General features: G+C 42.7%; 1 protein-coding gene across 2 annotated transcripts; it reads right to left on the reverse strand.

The window, feature by feature from the left end:
- Window positions 1–272: 272 nt before the first annotated feature.
- SUCLG1 (succinate-CoA ligase alpha subunit) lies at window positions 273–16,884 on the reverse strand. 2 transcript variants are annotated; one of them, XM_030947975.1, is made up of 10 exons: window positions 16,782–16,870; window positions 10,933–11,001; window positions 8,061–8,164; window positions 7,065–7,181; window positions 6,340–6,552; window positions 6,194–6,251; window positions 3,802–3,885; window positions 3,042–3,193; window positions 2,318–2,506; window positions 273–1,322 (listed from the first exon to the last, which is right to left on the reverse strand). In XM_030947975.1, the coding sequence occupies exons 1-10, from the start codon at window positions 16,831–16,833 to the stop codon at window positions 1,296–1,298; spliced, it is 1,065 nt and encodes a 354-aa protein (XP_030803835.1). In that variant the 5' UTR covers window positions 16,834–16,870; the 3' UTR covers window positions 273–1,295. The 2 variants fall into 2 exon arrangements, with proteins under 2 accessions (XP_030803835.1, XP_030803836.1); XM_030947976.1 differs by lacking the exon at window positions 10,933–11,001 and having other exon boundaries at window positions 16,782–16,884.
- Window positions 16,885–17,112: the final 228 nt, after the last annotated feature.

Below are 17,112 nucleotides of genomic sequence, written 5' to 3' on the forward strand. Positions count from 1 at the left end.
TGTCAGGTTCATTTCAGTAAATCATGCCCAGGTGAACAATGCAGCACCTGGTCTCTGTGTCCCAAGGCTGGAGCCAGACCATACATCAAGTGCATGAATACACTTTTAGTGTGCAGAGATGTGACCTGTCCCTTATGCACTTCACCACGGCTTAGCTCTAGGAGCTGCAAATGTCAGTATTGACACATCTGCTTGCTTCAGGAAGAGAAATTCCACAGGGATTTATTTGAGTAGGAAAACCAAGAACAGTTTTAAATAAATAAAGACACGGGTTTTCGTAACAGCACCTTTATGGGACATGGTTAGCTTTGAACAAGTGCCAGGTTACATGAACTTTCAGTCCTCTACATAAAGCAATCTGGGGTTTAATCCATCCTGATGAAACTTGCAACATTTATAGGCACAATACTTGGGCTATATCCACAGTAAAAAAAGAGAGGAATATGCATTACAGTGCTGGGAGTGGTTAACAAGAAACTTACTTTATGATGTTCTTTTCTAAATAATAATTGTTCTCCTCTATGTCCCATTGTTACTTGGATTTCAGAATACAAGCAGCGCAATGCTAGTTAAGATAAAGTGGAAATCAGGGTAATGACAGCTAAAGACCAAATCATCTTCATAGTTACAGATAATTTTAATATATATTTTCCATGTGAAATTATAATAATTTTTATCAGTAACAATTTCATTTTATACACAACAAACAGAATTCCTTGGCAGTAGAGGACTGCACTGTGCATGGCTAATCAGCCTTGAAGAGGAAGTCTGGACCTCAGGCATATCCAGCTACGTGGATCAACACCAATCCTTCCAGATCCAGCAGCTTTGGTTTAATGGACGGAAACTTTGGCCTATTGTTCAAAGGTATTGGCCAGCAACCAACAAGCAGGACTGGACTTCTTAAAAATAAACCAAAGTGTGGTATGTGCATAAAGTCAGTGCCTTGATCCTTAAATGCAGCTCTACAAGCAGCTTCACCTTAAAAAGGGGCAGTGCTTAAGTTACAAAAGATTTTGTTTATGATGACCGAAGAAACGGCTCTGCTTCAGGAATTCAAAGGATGGATCAGATTTAGTAGTAGATTTATTAATTTGCTGTGATTTACAACAGGGAGACAATGTCTGAAACAAGGAGACCCCAAAACAGGTTTAGCCAGGAGGTTTATGGCTTCCCAGTCAAATTCATTGACCAATGTCAAGACATTGGGGCAACTGAAGATTATCAGACAAAACATAAGCGGAGGCCGGGTGCTGCACTGGTGTTTTGGAGAAAGTATTCCAAAGTGTCTTCTCTTAGAGCAATTTCCTTTTCTCAAACTCCTGCAAAGAGCACACAGATGTTACCAGCAGGGAAAACAGAAAATGCTTCTATTATTCTTTTCTATTTCAAATGACTTTGTATGTATCTTAGGAAACATGATGTTAAGAATTAAAACTTTGTATTAAAAATTAAAATATAAAAAGCATAAAGTGTGCAAGTTAGGGGGAAAGGAAAATGAGCATTCTCCAACCTCACAATAACAAGCCAGCTCTGGAAAGCCAGACTGTAGTCACTGCCAGACTGTAATGCTGTCAAGGAACCATTTGCTCCCAGAAACAGCATAACAGGCTTGAAAAACACCAATTCTGCATCAGAACTGCAGTAGAATCCTTACAGTAAAGGACTCAAGCCAGGGAAGCAACAAAATCAAGATTTTCATTTCAGTAAAGAAAAAGCACAACAAAAGAAGGGAAGAATCCCACAGAAGCCTGTGGAGATGCTGTACTATACAGTCACCACAGGAAACAAAAAAGTACCTAACAGAGCTGAATTATGCATCTCCTCTAGCTGTGAAGCAATCCCCTTTTTTGGATATGAATTAAGTAAAATGCAAATAATCCCATTCCGCACCTCAGTTTTTCAGACGCATATATTCAACCATAACTCTGAATTATATGCCAAGGCTCTCCTTCCTCAAATAGAAATAATGTTCTCATATTTTACATTAGAGATATGAGAAATATGAGAAATAATGTTCTCATATTTTACATTAATTCATGCTCTTTGCATGCAGAAAACAATTTCAACAAGTAGCTACGTTTGAAACAGAATGTAATCTCTATCTTGCTACGTTTACTTTTCTATAAAACAATATTTTTAAAAAATTGTGTGCACATATCTTTTATGTAGTAATTTCAGCTTGTCCAGCCAAGAGAGTTTTTATTTTTAAGCAAGTTCAGAGCAGCAGCGGGTCTGGGTAAGAAATGGACTCCCAGCTCATATTCCCTCAGAAGTGGCTTCTTGCTCTGGATGAGCCAATGCCTGAGGAACCAACCTTGTAGATGGTGCTGCCCAGCTGAGCAGGGGACATGCTGACCACAACCCCTGCACTCTGGAGGGCTGCAATCTTCTCCTTGGCTCCCCCCTTTCCCCCAGCAATGATGGCTCCAGCGTGGCCCATCCGCCGGCCAGGAGGAGCTGTCAGGCCAGCTATGAAGGACACCACTGGCTTGGCATTGGGGCCCTGGAAGAGATAAATGTGTTATGTGGAGGAGGGTGAGAGGAAAGGCAGTTCCAGGTGGCAAATTGCTCATTTTGTTCATCTTTATTTTGTTTATTTTTTAATTAAATTGTTCATTTTTTATTTCAATATCAACTTGCCAAGCAAAGTTATTAAGCTCACACAGCACAAAGAAGTGTGGAGTATTTCCTCTCCTGATAATTACCATAAACCAGAAGCAAACAGAAACTTTAAATCTTTCTACAGACCATGCATACTACAAAAAAAATCACTACAAATATTGTTACAGGAATAAAATTCCAAAGTTGACAATGCTCTCCCCTTCACAGAACCACAGAATATGCTTGGAAAGACCTCTAAGACCATTGAGTCCAACCTTGACAACGCTCTTAATTTCAACTCTTTTCCTTTAAAAAACCCATGACTGTTTGTGGTTTTTGTAAATAGAGATGAGAGACTGAAATGAGTTTTCCTTGATGTGGCAAAAGAAGATGGCTAACTATGAAAGTGTCTAGAAGCAAGGTGTTTTAAGACTTACAGAATTATTTTCTTTCAAAAATGCTGCTGCATCTTCTTCAGCATTTCCTCCAATCTCCCCAATCAATATGATCCCCTCAGTGTGAGGATCCTTCAGGAAGACATCAAGGCAGTCAATGAAATTAGTTCCATTGAAGGGATCACCTCCAATACCTACAAAAATATAAAAACCACAAAAAAAGAGTAACTCAGGATAAAGATATTGCACTAACAATTGAAGTTTAGAAGTAAATTTCAGCATGAGAAGTATTCCCACAGGCTCATAAGACAGGCAGCTCTGAAGGCTCTACCCAAGTCAGAGCATGTCAAATTCCTTCTCCAAACACCTCCCCCACAATTCACAGAGAACTCTGATATCTGAGTGTTCACCTTTCAAACCATAAACAAAATGTTATGAACACACCAGGACCAAGATGCCAGCTCCAGAATTTTGGTGTATGAAAACTGAATTTACTTAACACACCCAACTAAATGCCTAAGAATGCCCTAATCCTTTATAGCTAAACTTCTTGGGACAGTCTGTTTCCAAATGGACATATTTGCTGGCAGTTCTCTGTTCAAAGCTGGTTTTAAGACTTTCATTAACCTGATGTGGAAATTAGAGATGAGCTGTACTCTTCACAGCACACAGGGATCTCACTTGTCAACACAACTGCCATTCAGCAAATTCTACGCTTGCAAAAAGGAATTCTTTTGGATGTACACTTGTGAAGGAAAAGCAATTAGTCTAGGTCCAAGAGGCTGATTCTGAGGGAACCTACCAACACAAAAAGACTGCCCCAACCCAACTTGTGTCGTCTGATGAACAGCTTCGTACGTCAGGGTTCCAGATCTTGACACAATACCTTGAGGAAAGAAAAGAAGATAAACTTACCACTAACACAGCACATAACTAGAGGCGGCTGTTCTTACAGTAATGAAAATCACCTCAGTAAACAACATGAGATTCCAGGTTTTCCAGCTGGCCTTGCCAAAACACTGTACTCTTTCTTGGTTTTCATCTTTTGACACTTAACTGAGACTGGACTAAAGCTGCCCAGAAAGTATATAGTATTTTTGTCATGATAAAGCCTTACCAGGAAAGAAAACTGAAAAGCAAATAAAATAAAATACTTCTTATCTTGTATGTGAGTAGCTGATGCACTGGTCTTGAAACAAAGCTGCAGCTGAACAATTAACAAAATAATTCTGTATTAATCACATCCCCAGTATGGCCAGGCACATAAGAGATCTTCCAGATCAGGAAAATGCTGCACAAACGCAAATCTTATACCTATCACTATTAAGGTATTTGTTGCTTCTCTACACAACACACCTGGCATTTACATTACAATATCACAAGAGACCCAGTTTTAAATTCAGGATGGAAGGTAGCACAGAGCTTAGAGCAGGGGCAAAATATTTGCATGGCTTTTTGTTCATTTTTTCAAGTCGAGACTTCTGTTAGTACTACAAAAGAAAAGGTTTTCAGGAAAAACAAGACACCATCTTCCATCTACTTTAAGCCATATAAGAAGGAATATAACACATACATTGCATGAACAGAGGAGGAAATACAGCACTACACTGAGAACCTTAGTTTTATCAACTATTTATACTGTTGGCCAGCTCAGACTTGTTCTAGCACAGGGTTTTTTTCCTTGCTATGTTTGAAAAGGCCTCCCTGTTTACCACTAAGATCAGATTGCCTCAGAGAAGCTACAGATGAAAGTCCAAAGACTGTGGCTATTTTTATACCTTGCATCACAGTATATTCAGATGATTATTGGATGCCTCACGGTAATAGAAAGCTGGAGAGCACATCACCAAAGGTCACACGTTAGATGAAACTGGGAGGGTGGCAAATCCACATTTTTATTCCTTGATTCTTGGATCACCATTGAAAACATGTCCAGCAATGGCAGAGCTACTGGATTCAAGATGTTACATATTCTTTTGCACTTGATGTGCCTTGCATTCAGATTCTAATAACTTGTGGCTGCAACACATTTCTCGTATATAATTAGAAAATCAGAACAGAACTTTGATTCAGAAGGGAGCTCAGAGCAACACTGGTTGATGTTCCCTTTGACAGTCACAGAGCAATGTCTCAGTGATTTTTACAAAGGGCATAATTGCAACCATTTGATTTTTCAGTTCCAGGTTTATGAGTACTTGTGAAACCTGGAGGTGGAAATGAGTGCTAACATATCTTCCAGCATTCCTTAGGTACAGTCTAGTCTCAAGACAGAAGTGGTTACCTAGCAGAGGGAGCTCCTCATGCTAAAAAAATGCATTGAGTCCTTGTAGTTCAACAGCATTGAACAGGCTTCCCCACAATAAACACATCTTCCATCACAAAAAAAGGTAGTGCTGCAAAGGGTACTACTGTGCACAAGTGAAACTGGTTACCTTGCTGACAGGCAACAGCAGCATGTACTGTTTACAGCAATATTTCTGAAGCACTACCTAAGTACAAATGGACATTTCAGAAGAAATTTCTCTACAGCTCCTGAACTGCATTATTTGAAAATAAAAAAATCAAGTTGTTATATCTATAGTTTACAACAAGGAGCTGACAAAAGTCAGGACAAGAGACTTGCATGCAACAGGGTGTGTAACTCATTACACACAGGGAGTGTGATTAACACTGAACAAGTCACTGCCTTCCTGCCCTTTACCACACTGCCTAAATATTGGGTATATTTGTCACTCCCACTTGTGATGGTTTCATAGTTGTCTAAACTATGTTCAAACTTCTCTGTAGTCTCTTCTCTTTGCTGTAGTACTGAGATCACCAGAAGAGTTGGATCCCAGTCCCAAGCAGCCAAGTTGTTGGAAGGAATAATGTTGCAGCTTAGTGCTCTCAAATCCTAAGAAAAATGGAAGTTTCCTCAATGCTCTCCTTTGAAGATACCAAGTCAATCACATTACCTACAGGAATTCCTAACTGCTTTGCCTCTACCATCAGCACTCAGTGTCTACTATGGAAGAATTCCAGATTTAGGCCTTCAGAATTGATAATGCTAAAATTCATGTACAAACTGAGGACGGACAAGCTGTCCCACAGTGTTATCAACTCCCTCCAGGGCAGGATGTGCCTTGCCTCATGAGGAAAAAGACTAGAGCACCAAACTTGTGTTTTAGATGACGCATAAATATTCAAAAACTCACCAATTCTTCCTTTCTTGTGAATGTGACCAGGCATGATACCAATTTTACATTCTCCAGGCTAAGGAAAGAGTGGGAGAAGTCAGATGGAACATTCAAAGCACCACTAGGAACAGTTCAGCCTTGGTCCAAAGGCAGAGCTCACTTACATTGATGACGCCGGGGCAGTTGGGGCCCACCAGGCGGGTCTTGTTCTGCCGCAGCAGCCGGTGTTTGACGCGTACCATGTCCTGCTGGGGGATGCCCTCGGTGATGCACACCACCAGGGGCATCTCTGCATCGATGGCCTCGTTGATGGCAGCAGCAGCAAACGGGGGAGGGACGTAGATGACAGTGGCTGAAGCACCCGTTTGTTCTTTGGCCTGCAAGGGACATGAGAAAAAACACATTGTGCGTTTAGCGGGGCTGAAGAGAAATCGACAACAAGCTGAGAGAAACTGACAACAAGGCATTTAAAATACATCCATTCTCAGGCACGAGTTAAGGATATATATACATCAATTATAATCTAAGCAAGTTTAAATTCCCTGAAGATGGAGCATAACCAGGGAACTGAGAACTGACCACTGTCTGGGAAGGATCTGCCCTGTGATCACCATCATGAATACTCTTACAAAACAGTTTGCTAAAAATTCATCGTGCACAGCAGAATCAATCAGAAACTAGCTGCATTCATAAAGCAAGTGTACCCGGGCTCTGTGAACTTCACAGTGGAAGCCAAACTGGTGCCTGAGCACCCTGAATACTCCCTCTCTTACAAGGCTTCTGTTTCACTCCGTGCCCAGTGACATCCACAGCTCAAATATTGTGAGCAATGAAATAAGGAGCCCTTCAGCTTTAAACTCTGTGCCCTCCAGTCACTGCTGCAAATTACCTCCTTCACAGAATTAAACACAGGCAGACCTAGATGAGTTTTTCCCCCTTTCCCTGGAGAAATTCCTCCAACTAGATTGGTGCCATAGTCCAATGCCTGCTGGCTGTGAAAGGTGCCCTATGAGAGAGAAAATAAGTAAAGTTAGAAGGCACATAATAGCAAATAAACTTAACCAAAAACTTTGATGTTATCTATAATTCAGAAGGCAATTTATGTCACTGAAATCTGCAATAAGAAGGGAAGTTTTCACTACACATATATATATATATGTATATATATATAAATATATATAATCAGGTATTTTGGAGAGTGCATCCACATGTTTTAAATGCATTTGGAATATGCTAATATGCTCTTTTTGTTTTTCAGTCATAGCACTGTAGTTTCATGCTCAAGAGTATTCTGTTGTGTGCTGCTAACACACCTCCAGACAGTTTCTTTCCCACATCAAGTTTGGCAGATGATGAACACTACAGTGACAAACATTACAGTGAAATAGAAATTAGCATGCTCATCCATGACTACCTCATAGTTTTACAAAAGCAACCTTCTCTGCCTGCAAATGTGTAAAAGAGTGAATCTGAGAAAATTATTAAATATCCTGAAATAAAACCAGAAATTTCGTTTATAGGCATTGATATTGAAATTCATTTGTGAAAGAAGCACTTTGAAAATTGGCAGGTTTTTGCAGTTTTTTTGCAAATAGCCTTTTACAAGGAAACCCTTTCAGCTGTATAAAATATGAAAAACAAAAATGAAAAACACTGTAACAGAGATGACTAAAAATTAACTTTCAAGCTTGTGCACAAGTATTTGGGCCAAAGAAACTACAGTGTAGTAAACTGTAAACTACAGTGCTAAGGGACCTTCCTGATGGTGAAGGAATCCTATCAACACAGACAAAGGCAGTATATAACCCATTTCATACATAAATATGTTTTCTGAGCAATTAACTCTCTGACTGAAGGGCTGATAGAAAAAATAACATAGACATACCTGTTTGCCTGTAAAACCCTGACAGATAACCTTTGTGTTCTTGTTAACATACAGGTTTTTCCTGGATGCTGTGTAGGAGCAGTGTCGGACTCCATTCTGTGGAACTGGAGAGAAAAGAGAAGAGAGCACAAACCATTAATCCACTCCTTTGGTAGACTCTGAGTCAAAAAATGTCCTACCAAGTAAATGCATATCAGTCAATGCTTGTATCAAAAAATCATGAGCAGCTCATGTTTTCAAGAGCAGCTCAGAAGCCTCATTCAGTGCTTGTCAGGCTAAGACATTAAACACCTGTAGCTCACCCTATTATGCCAATTACTCCATTTACTAGAAATTAGGAGAGGTTTCTCATACTGAGTACTCAATGTCAGGATTCCTCCTGACAGACAGAAACAACTTCTTAAGCACTGCTTTCATCTGCAATCAAACACTCCTTTTTAGCTTCTCAGACACTCTGCAAAGTGACAAAGCAGAGCTAAAATCCTGATTAAATCCTGAGGTTGTTACAACGCTGGTACTATGTGACACCTCCTGTGAACAGAGCACAGTCCAGAGCAGACAATGAGAGACACTGAGGAGCTCGAGGGTCCCTCAGCCCAGGAATAACCTGATGCTATGTAAGAAGCAAGAGATCTTTTTCCAACAGATTCCTAGCTATGGCATCACTGCTGGACACACATTTGGGCTTGAGAGGAAACACAGCTCTCCAGATACTCCACTAAAGTGATTTTCAATTTAGTTCTCACAGTTCTGGTGCTGAGAGAAGAAAACAACACAATTGTAGAAAAAGAGCACAGTGTGTGCTGGCAACAAAAAGCCAAGGGGAATGACTGCATCTGTGCTGAAGAGAAGGAACGATGACAGCAAATGCACAGAATGTTACCACGGAAGAAAGCTTGAGATGAGAAGAAAAGGCTTCTGATATAATAGGATGCACATCTACATTTATTGCCATGTGCTTTTTCACACACCACAGTTTTGAGGGGATCAGAACCAATTTATTCCCTGCAAGTGTTCGACATAAAAACCTTAATTTATACATAGAGTGACCCTGGGAAGGCACAATCCTAATACAGGATCTTCAATGTATAAACCAATATGTTACTATTTACTCCTTTAGCTCTTTTAAAACTTTAGCAATGAAGTAAATAGTACAGTTGAAATCAAAATAACAGATCCTGAATCATGGTCCCCAAAATATTCCATATACATACTCAGGCACATCTGAACAAGGGAATATTTTTTCCTTTCTCTCTTTTTAGGAAGGGAGTAAAAGCTTTTAAGGAGAAAAAAGCAAAAAAAAAGTATCTTTATGATAATGCACAGAATTTGGTAAGATGCATTATTAAATTATTATAATAACAGAATTTCTATGGGTTAGTAAATCTGCAGAAACTTTTTAAGATACATACACACACACATTTCCATCAGAGCTTCACAGTCCTCTCTTGCCAACCAAAGATTAGTGCTACACTGCTTTTATGCTTCAGTTGTATTCAAAGGAGTGAGCAGAAAAACCAAACCATGCCAGAAGCAGCCTACACACATCAGTGCTACTGCTAAACCTGAAGTCCTTCCGCTGTTCTTAGAAAGTGCTGGCAAACCCAGGGTTTAACTCCAGCCACCTTCTGCTGTTCTCTAAGGAGCTGCAGCAAATCCTCAACTTCACACAGACACAAAGTAAAACTCCATACAGAAAGGAACAGACTAGGATGCAGCAAACTTCTGAGGAAAGTGGCAAAAGTGTACTTGAGCTTAGTGACCTGCAGGGTTTTAACCTAAATCACCACAAATACTGCTGCAGAGCTCCTCGTGCCAGGAAATACAAAGCAGCAACAGACAAAATCCATGTGAAATCCTGAGGAAAAGCCATAAAAAAGCCAATTGTTTCCTGGACTGTATCCAAAACAGCATGGGCAGGGTGAGGGAGGGGATTCTGCCTCTCTGCCCCACTCAAGTGAGACCCCACCTGCAGGGCTGTGTCCAGCTCTGGGACCCAGCACAGGAAGGAGGTGGAGCTGCTGGAGTGAATCCAGAGGAAGGCAGGAAGTTGATGGGAGGGATGGAGCTATGAGGATGCTATGAGGAAAGGCTGAGAGAATTGGGATTGCTCAGCCTAGAAAAGAGAAGCCTTTGGGGTGACTCAATTCCCTCCAGTAACTGAAGGGAACTTAGAGGAAAGATGGAACAAGACTATTGACATGGGCATGTAATGACAAGACAAGGGGGAATGGCTTCAAAGTGAAAAAGAAAACATTTAAACTGGGTATTAGGAAAAAAACCTGTACTGTGAGGGTGGTGAGGGCCTGGCACAGGTTGTGCAGAGCTGTGGCTGCCCCATCCCTGGAGTGTTTCACGACAGGCTGGATGGGGCTTGGAGCAACCCGGTCTAGTGGAAGGTGTCCCTGCCCATGGCAGGGGGGTGGAACAAGATGATCTTCAAGGTCACCTTCTGAGCCCAAGTATTTTGTAATTCTATGATTTTATGAGAATATATCTAAGGCTGAGATTTAATGAACAAAGGCTACCAGGCTGGCTGTGGGAGGGGAGAGAGAAGCCACTGCTACGGAAAACAGCACAGGATGATCTTTGTCCTAGGCTGAGGACTTGGGTCTTCCTAGGCAGGGCTGCAAGGTCCTGCACCTGAATCAACTCAAAGGCACATCTGGTGAAGAGCAGCCTGCCACCAGCAAAGGAGAGGCAAAACAAAACCAGGAACAGCTGGAATGCTGGTCAGGAGAGCAGGGAATTATCTGCCTGAGCCCAGCAACTCAGGCAATCCCTCACTGTCACAAGATGTGCCTGGGTGACACCCAACCCTGAGGACAGCAGAGGATGGTTCCCCTTGAGAAGGAGCTGTTACAGTCCTTACCCCCAGTGAGGCCTTGGGGAGAACACTCCAGGCTTCCAGGAGAATGGCAATGACTGTTTGAAAATGGGCCTGCAAGGGGAAAGAACAAACAGGCAACATAAACTGACTCAGATCTAAGTTTTACAGAGCCTGTGCCCAACCACTGACAAATCCACCTGCAAAGTAAGAGAGGGACGCTTGCTGGCCACCTATCTGTCACTGAGCAATTTCAGTACTTTGGAAAAAATAAAAATCACAGAATGAGTCAGGCTGGAATGGATTACAGTGGTTGGATTACAGCTGGTCCAACCTCCCTGCTCAAGCAGGGTCATCCTGCAGCACATTGCACAGGATTGTGTCCAGATCGTTCCTGAATATCTCCAGTGAGGGAGACTCCACAGTCTCTTTGTTGCTGACAAACTAATAAATAGTCACATTTCTCTAGACCTTACAGCAACTGCACACTCCAGTTCAACTGTTCATTCCAGATCTATTCTCAGGTATTTATAACATTGCATAAAAATGTTTTTGAAAGCTTAAGTTTGGCAATCCTCCATTTTCAGAAGACACTATTAATATATTTTTCAAAGATAAAAAGCTTCTGAGCATTTTCTAAACTATCAAAAAAAAACCTTTAGGCACTGATATCTAAACAGCAGCTTAAAATTTAAACTTTGTATGGATTTACCCTTGAAAACCATGTGCTTCTTACATTACTGTATGGCCTTCCTTCAGAGAAAACACAGCTGGTTCAAAAATCCTGGCTACAGATTTGAGCCCTTTGCTGTCTCCAGAGGCAGGCGCTGCTTAACATGGGCAAATGTCTGGAGAGCAACATATTTTTGAAGTGATTTATGGACAAAAAACCTAAAAATCACCTTGCACTGGGCTGGATGAGTCTGAGTTTCTGGAGTTTTTCAAATGGCTTGATACAGTTCTGTACTTGTGCTCCTGCCCTGCCTGCAGCAGCAAGGTTTGCCTCAGTTATCAGCAGAGGGGGAGCAGCAGGGCCATGGGTCAGGATGAGCTTCTGCTCCACGTGGCACAAACAGCAAGCCCTGGGCGCAAGCAGCTGGCAATTTCAATAGTTAAGACAGATACAAGATGAGAAGGAAACAGGTGGAAAGTGGAAATGGCATGCCCAAGTTCACAGCAGGTAGGAGTCAGAAATAGAAGCCAAGTCTCAACTTCCACCCAGGACCTGCTTCACAACTTCCAAATCAGCCCAGACAATTGATTTTACTACCAAAAAAAAAAAATCTGGGTGCTTAGGTGTAAATGCACGCTGCTTCATGAAGACTGGAGGGAAAAAAAAAATTAAAATAAAATGCTCTTCAGCTGTGAACCAGCAAGGCCAAACCCATTGGTGATGCTATTTTAATGCTCACATCTAAATTACAGGCCAAGTCACAAAGGTGAAGGCTCCAGATGAAGTCTTAGAGCACAAGGACAAGTCTTATCAAATCCAACTCTTCCCAAAAGCACAGGGAAAATGTTACATTTCATCAAGCCAGAGTTCTAAGATAACATTACCATGTCCAACAAAGGCCTGTAACAGACCTTTAAAAAAATGTATTAAAAATAAAATAAGAGACTGGACAATCTTTCCCAGGCACAATGTTCATTTCTGCCCCACCCCTGTTCAGTTTGTGGTTTAAAAATAAATTTATTCAAATCACAAGATGATTTATTTTGGCTTTTCAGTGCTTTAATTTCTACTTAGATAAAAAGTGAGATGTGAGTACTGTGGCAAGAGCCTAGTTTGGTCCATTGTATAGGAAAACAGTTATGAAAATTGCACAAGTACCAACCCCTGCTGTCTCAGGGGAGATTTGAAAAGCAGTATCTAAATTTAGCAGTGGGGCATAAGTCTGTATATGGAACAACAGCTGTTTTAGAGTCAAGAAACCTTATTAGAAACTAAGGGACAGAGTTCCTCCAACACCACACACTGCTGCTGGCTCCTCTGGCATTTCCAGGCAACGAGGCCTCAGCCAAGAGCAGAACTCACTGCAGTACAAATAATTGGAAAATCCACCTCATTTACCTCTTAGGGAAAAAAATCTCACAATCCCAAGGCTCAAGCAGGATTTAAAGCTCACTTGTGCATTACAATTAACAAGGCTTTCTAGAAAAATACCCTCTCATTTATCACGGAGTCCAAACAGCAATTTACTTGTTAAAAAGAAAACTGATCCATTTACAAGGTATGTTAAAGCACACAGGGTATTTAAATACCATTTACACTGAGCTTTCAGGCCCTCCTTGAGCAGCAACACCTCTCAGGCACAAATGTAATTTAAAACAATGCAACTCAAGCTACATTTCATGGAATCACAGAATGGTTTGGGTTGGAAGGGACCTTAAGAGGTCATCCACTCCAAGCCCTTCTCTATTTGGGTTGTGCAAAGTAGGTGACAGCACAGACACTAAAGGCTGAATCTCTTCGTCATCCAAAATATACAAAGCTCAAAACTTACTATTATCAGGACTTCTTGTAACATTTCCTATGGACACAAATCCAATCAAAGTGTCGCCTTCTTACCCATATTTACCCCAAACCAAAAAAATAAGGAAATTTGGAAGCTAAGGTAGCATCTGAGGCTGTTCATAAAACAAGCCCAGTATAAGAGGAAGGTGAAAGAGCAGATTCCTCCCCACAATGACCTGAGCTGACACCAACATTGCCAGAAGACTGAACTTCTTCCTCTATTGCTCCTTGAAATACCCACAGAACTTGGAGATGAAGGAAGACAATCCCTTTCTTTTCTTGGACCTATTTACGGAAAGAAGAAGAAGTGAAATTCTTCCTCTACTGCTCCTTGAAATAGCCACAGAACTTGGAGATGATGGAAGATACTCCTTTTCTTTTCTATAACCTATGTAAGGAAAGAAGAAAGCCTTAGAAATCATAGGAGCTCCAATATAAATGGGGAAAATGGAGGTCAGTGCAGGGGAATCTCAGGGAACAAGAGAAAAGGGAGAAGAGAAAAAAAAAAAGAAGGAGAAAAGCACTTTATTTTCCATTGTATGAGGTAGGAGGAGTGCTACTTAAAATGCTGTGTCTTTTTTCCACACACACGTCCCAACTACCCCTCTTTATCTCCCACCAGTTATGGGCCTTCAGCTCACTCCTCAGAGTTCCTTTCAATGGTTTTTTTTGCAAGTTTAATTTACATTTTTATGACCATCTTCTTTCTCCTTCCTCTGCCAACAAATGCAAGGCCTGAGGAAGACACAACAGGAACAGTTCTGGGGAGCTCCTGACAGTGCACAGGAGGATAATCCCATCCCCAGAGCTCACCCCTAAAGTTATCAGTTACATTAGCAGAGGATGCTCCTTGATGACAAAGAAGCCTTCATGCTATTGAGGGATTGTTCAAAATATCCTTTGTTTAAGAGGACTGTGCACTCCAGGATTCCTGTTTATCAGTCCCCAGGTTCTCTACTCTCACTCTCCTCTTGCCAAATTCCTGTTAATGATGGAAACCCAGATCTGTGACCATGAAATAGGAGTTGAGGAATTAAGTAAATTAATCAGGCTGCAAAGGGCAGATGCAATGCCTCCACTACAGCCATCACACTAAAACAAATCTACAACCAGTGGGAAATGACATTCAGAAAAAATTCAGTTCTTCCAACACATCTCTCTTTCCTAATCAGTCTCTCCTCAGCACAAATCCAGTACTTCCTGCAAGCCAAGCTGCTTTTCCCCAGGTATCCTCCACCAAGAATGTGAGCAGGTAAAGGTTTGTGAGCTTTCCTCCCTACACACTGTTGATATAAAAACAATTAAGGAATTCTTCAGTTTGGGCTGTTATTTCTGCAGCAATCCTTTGCCAGGGTTACTCACATAATTACTGTAAACTTTTAATCTAAGAGCTCTCCAAAGCTTCTAACACATCCAGGACATGGAACCCCTAATCCTGACTCTCCAGTCAGTTCAGATGCCTACAAAAACTCTTCAAGGATGTGGACAAGCACAGGTCTCTCCTGATTCTGTCCATACAGCAGCTGTGCTCTGAGCTGACCTCTGAACAGCACTCACCATGTATTGACAGATTTCATACTCCATTTCCACAGCTTCCCGATCTGAACCTTAGGATACACACCCTGCATGTTCCTTCAGCAATGCACCAACAAAAACAAGGTGTGCATCTCTTTTGCAACAGAACACACTGGACACTCGTGATTTCAAATCACTCAGAGAAGGAAATGTTAATTGTTAGGTGAAAATGTATGTACAAAGCCCAAATTTAAGTTTTCAGGAGTCTTTAAAGGGTAAAGAGTATCAAACCAAAGATTTGCAATGAAGGACTATTTCATCTTGCAGGAGTTTCTGTAAAAGACTTCAGGAACAGCTGCAAAAAGGCACTTCTTGAGCCACTTCCCCCTTTCTTTCACCTTTTCCTTTTTACCCCTCAAAATGACTATTTTAATAACTACTCCCTGAATCTCTTACTGCTATTTGTAAAGAGAACAATGTGGAGTTTTAACACATAAAACTGCACTCAAGAGAAGCTTTGCTGGGAATATAAATTAAACTAAATTGGAAGCTGCTACATTCCCATCTGTTCCCCTCCATCAGAACCAATTCTTATTGGGCCCAGGGGAGCCAATTCAAAAAGCTGAAGTGGCAGAAATTAAGAGCATAAATAGTTTTCTGATCATCCTTGTGGAGAGCAAGAGGCAGGAACGGATACCCACCTGGACAGCAGGTGTGCCACAGGAACCACTCAGACCAGCCTGGGGTTGTGACCTGATTACGTTACCTGACCTGCAAGTCACCATCCCAGCAAGACAAACCTTCCTCATTCGACTGTGTGCAGTCAAATGAGGAAGGTTTGAGTTTGTTCATTCATTTTCAGCTACAAGAACCACATTAACGCACAAATTTCTATATTTACATTCCTAGTATCTCCTCTTGTGCCTGGGCATACCCACACTGATCTCACAAAATGGTTTGGGTTGGAAAAGACCTTAAAGCCCATCTCAGTCCAAACCCTTGCCATAGGCAGGGACCCTTCACTGGACCAGGCTGCTCCAAGCCACATCAACCCAGCCTTGAACATGTCCAGGGATGGGGCAGCCACAGCTTCTCTGGGAAACCTGTTCCAGTTTCTGCACTGTAAAGAATTTCTTCCTAATATCCAATCTAAACTTACTCTCTTTCACTTTGAGGCCACTATCCTTTTTCTATCACTATAAGTCTCCTTTTCAAGAGGATGCCGCCAAAGAAAAAGCACACTGGAAAGAAGAAAAAAAAAAAAAAAAGGAGAAAAGCACTTTATTTTCTATTGCGATGTTCAGAACAACACATATTAAATGTTTTGAGCTGAAGTACCAGTCTCAGACTGCTCGAAATCTCCAAAAACGGAAATCTACAACCTTTATCTTGGCAACAGAAAGAACTTTAGCACGCTGTGCTGAAACCACAGGGTAATTCAAGGCCCTCCAGAGGCCTCCAGCCCCAGTTCTAGGGGCTCCCTCCAGCCCTTGCCCTTTGGAGCCTTTCCGGGGCCACAACGCCGAGCAAACCAGAAAACCTCCCGGTGCCCCCACACACGCGGCCGCCCACTCTGCACGGGAAACTTCCCACTACATTTACAAACAGCTCCCCAGCAGCCAGGCGTGCCCCTGCCCCGAGCAGGACGATCCTGCCCCGCTCCCAGCGATGCAGGAGCAGCGCCGGGAGCAGCGCGGGTTCCTCCGGGCACAGCCCGGATCCCGCCCCAGTGTCCGCGGGCCGAGCGCGCCCGGCCGCGCTCCGCCGTGACCTTGCCCGGCCCCTGCCCGGCCCGGCCCGGCCGAGCCCCGGCGCTGCCCGCGGCCCCCGCGGCGGGGCCGGGAGGGCTCGTCCCGGTACTCACGGCGGAGGAAGCGGCCGAGCAGGCGGGCGGCGGCGGGGCTGCAGCGAGACATCGTCCCCTCCGCAATGACGGCGGCGGCGGCCCCGAGCTCGGCCCGCCCCGGCGGCGGAAGCCGCTCTGCGGGGCCTTCTGGGTGTTGTAGGCACGGGAGCCATAAAGGTGGGGAAGGGCTCCGGGATCACCGAGTCCAAGCCGCCACCCGGCACCGGTACGGACACGTCAGTCTGGCTTCAAACGCCGCCAGGGACGGTGACAGCGGGGAGCTGTGGACTCCCTTAAAGGCAGGGAGGCCCTGCAGAGAGACCTCAGCAAATGTGAGGGCTGGGCAATC

Source organism: Camarhynchus parvulus, chromosome 4 (assembly GCF_901933205.1).
Source record: "Camarhynchus parvulus chromosome 4, STF_HiC, whole genome shotgun sequence".
Classification (NCBI taxonomy): Eukaryota; Metazoa; Chordata; class Aves; order Passeriformes; family Thraupidae; genus Camarhynchus; species Camarhynchus parvulus.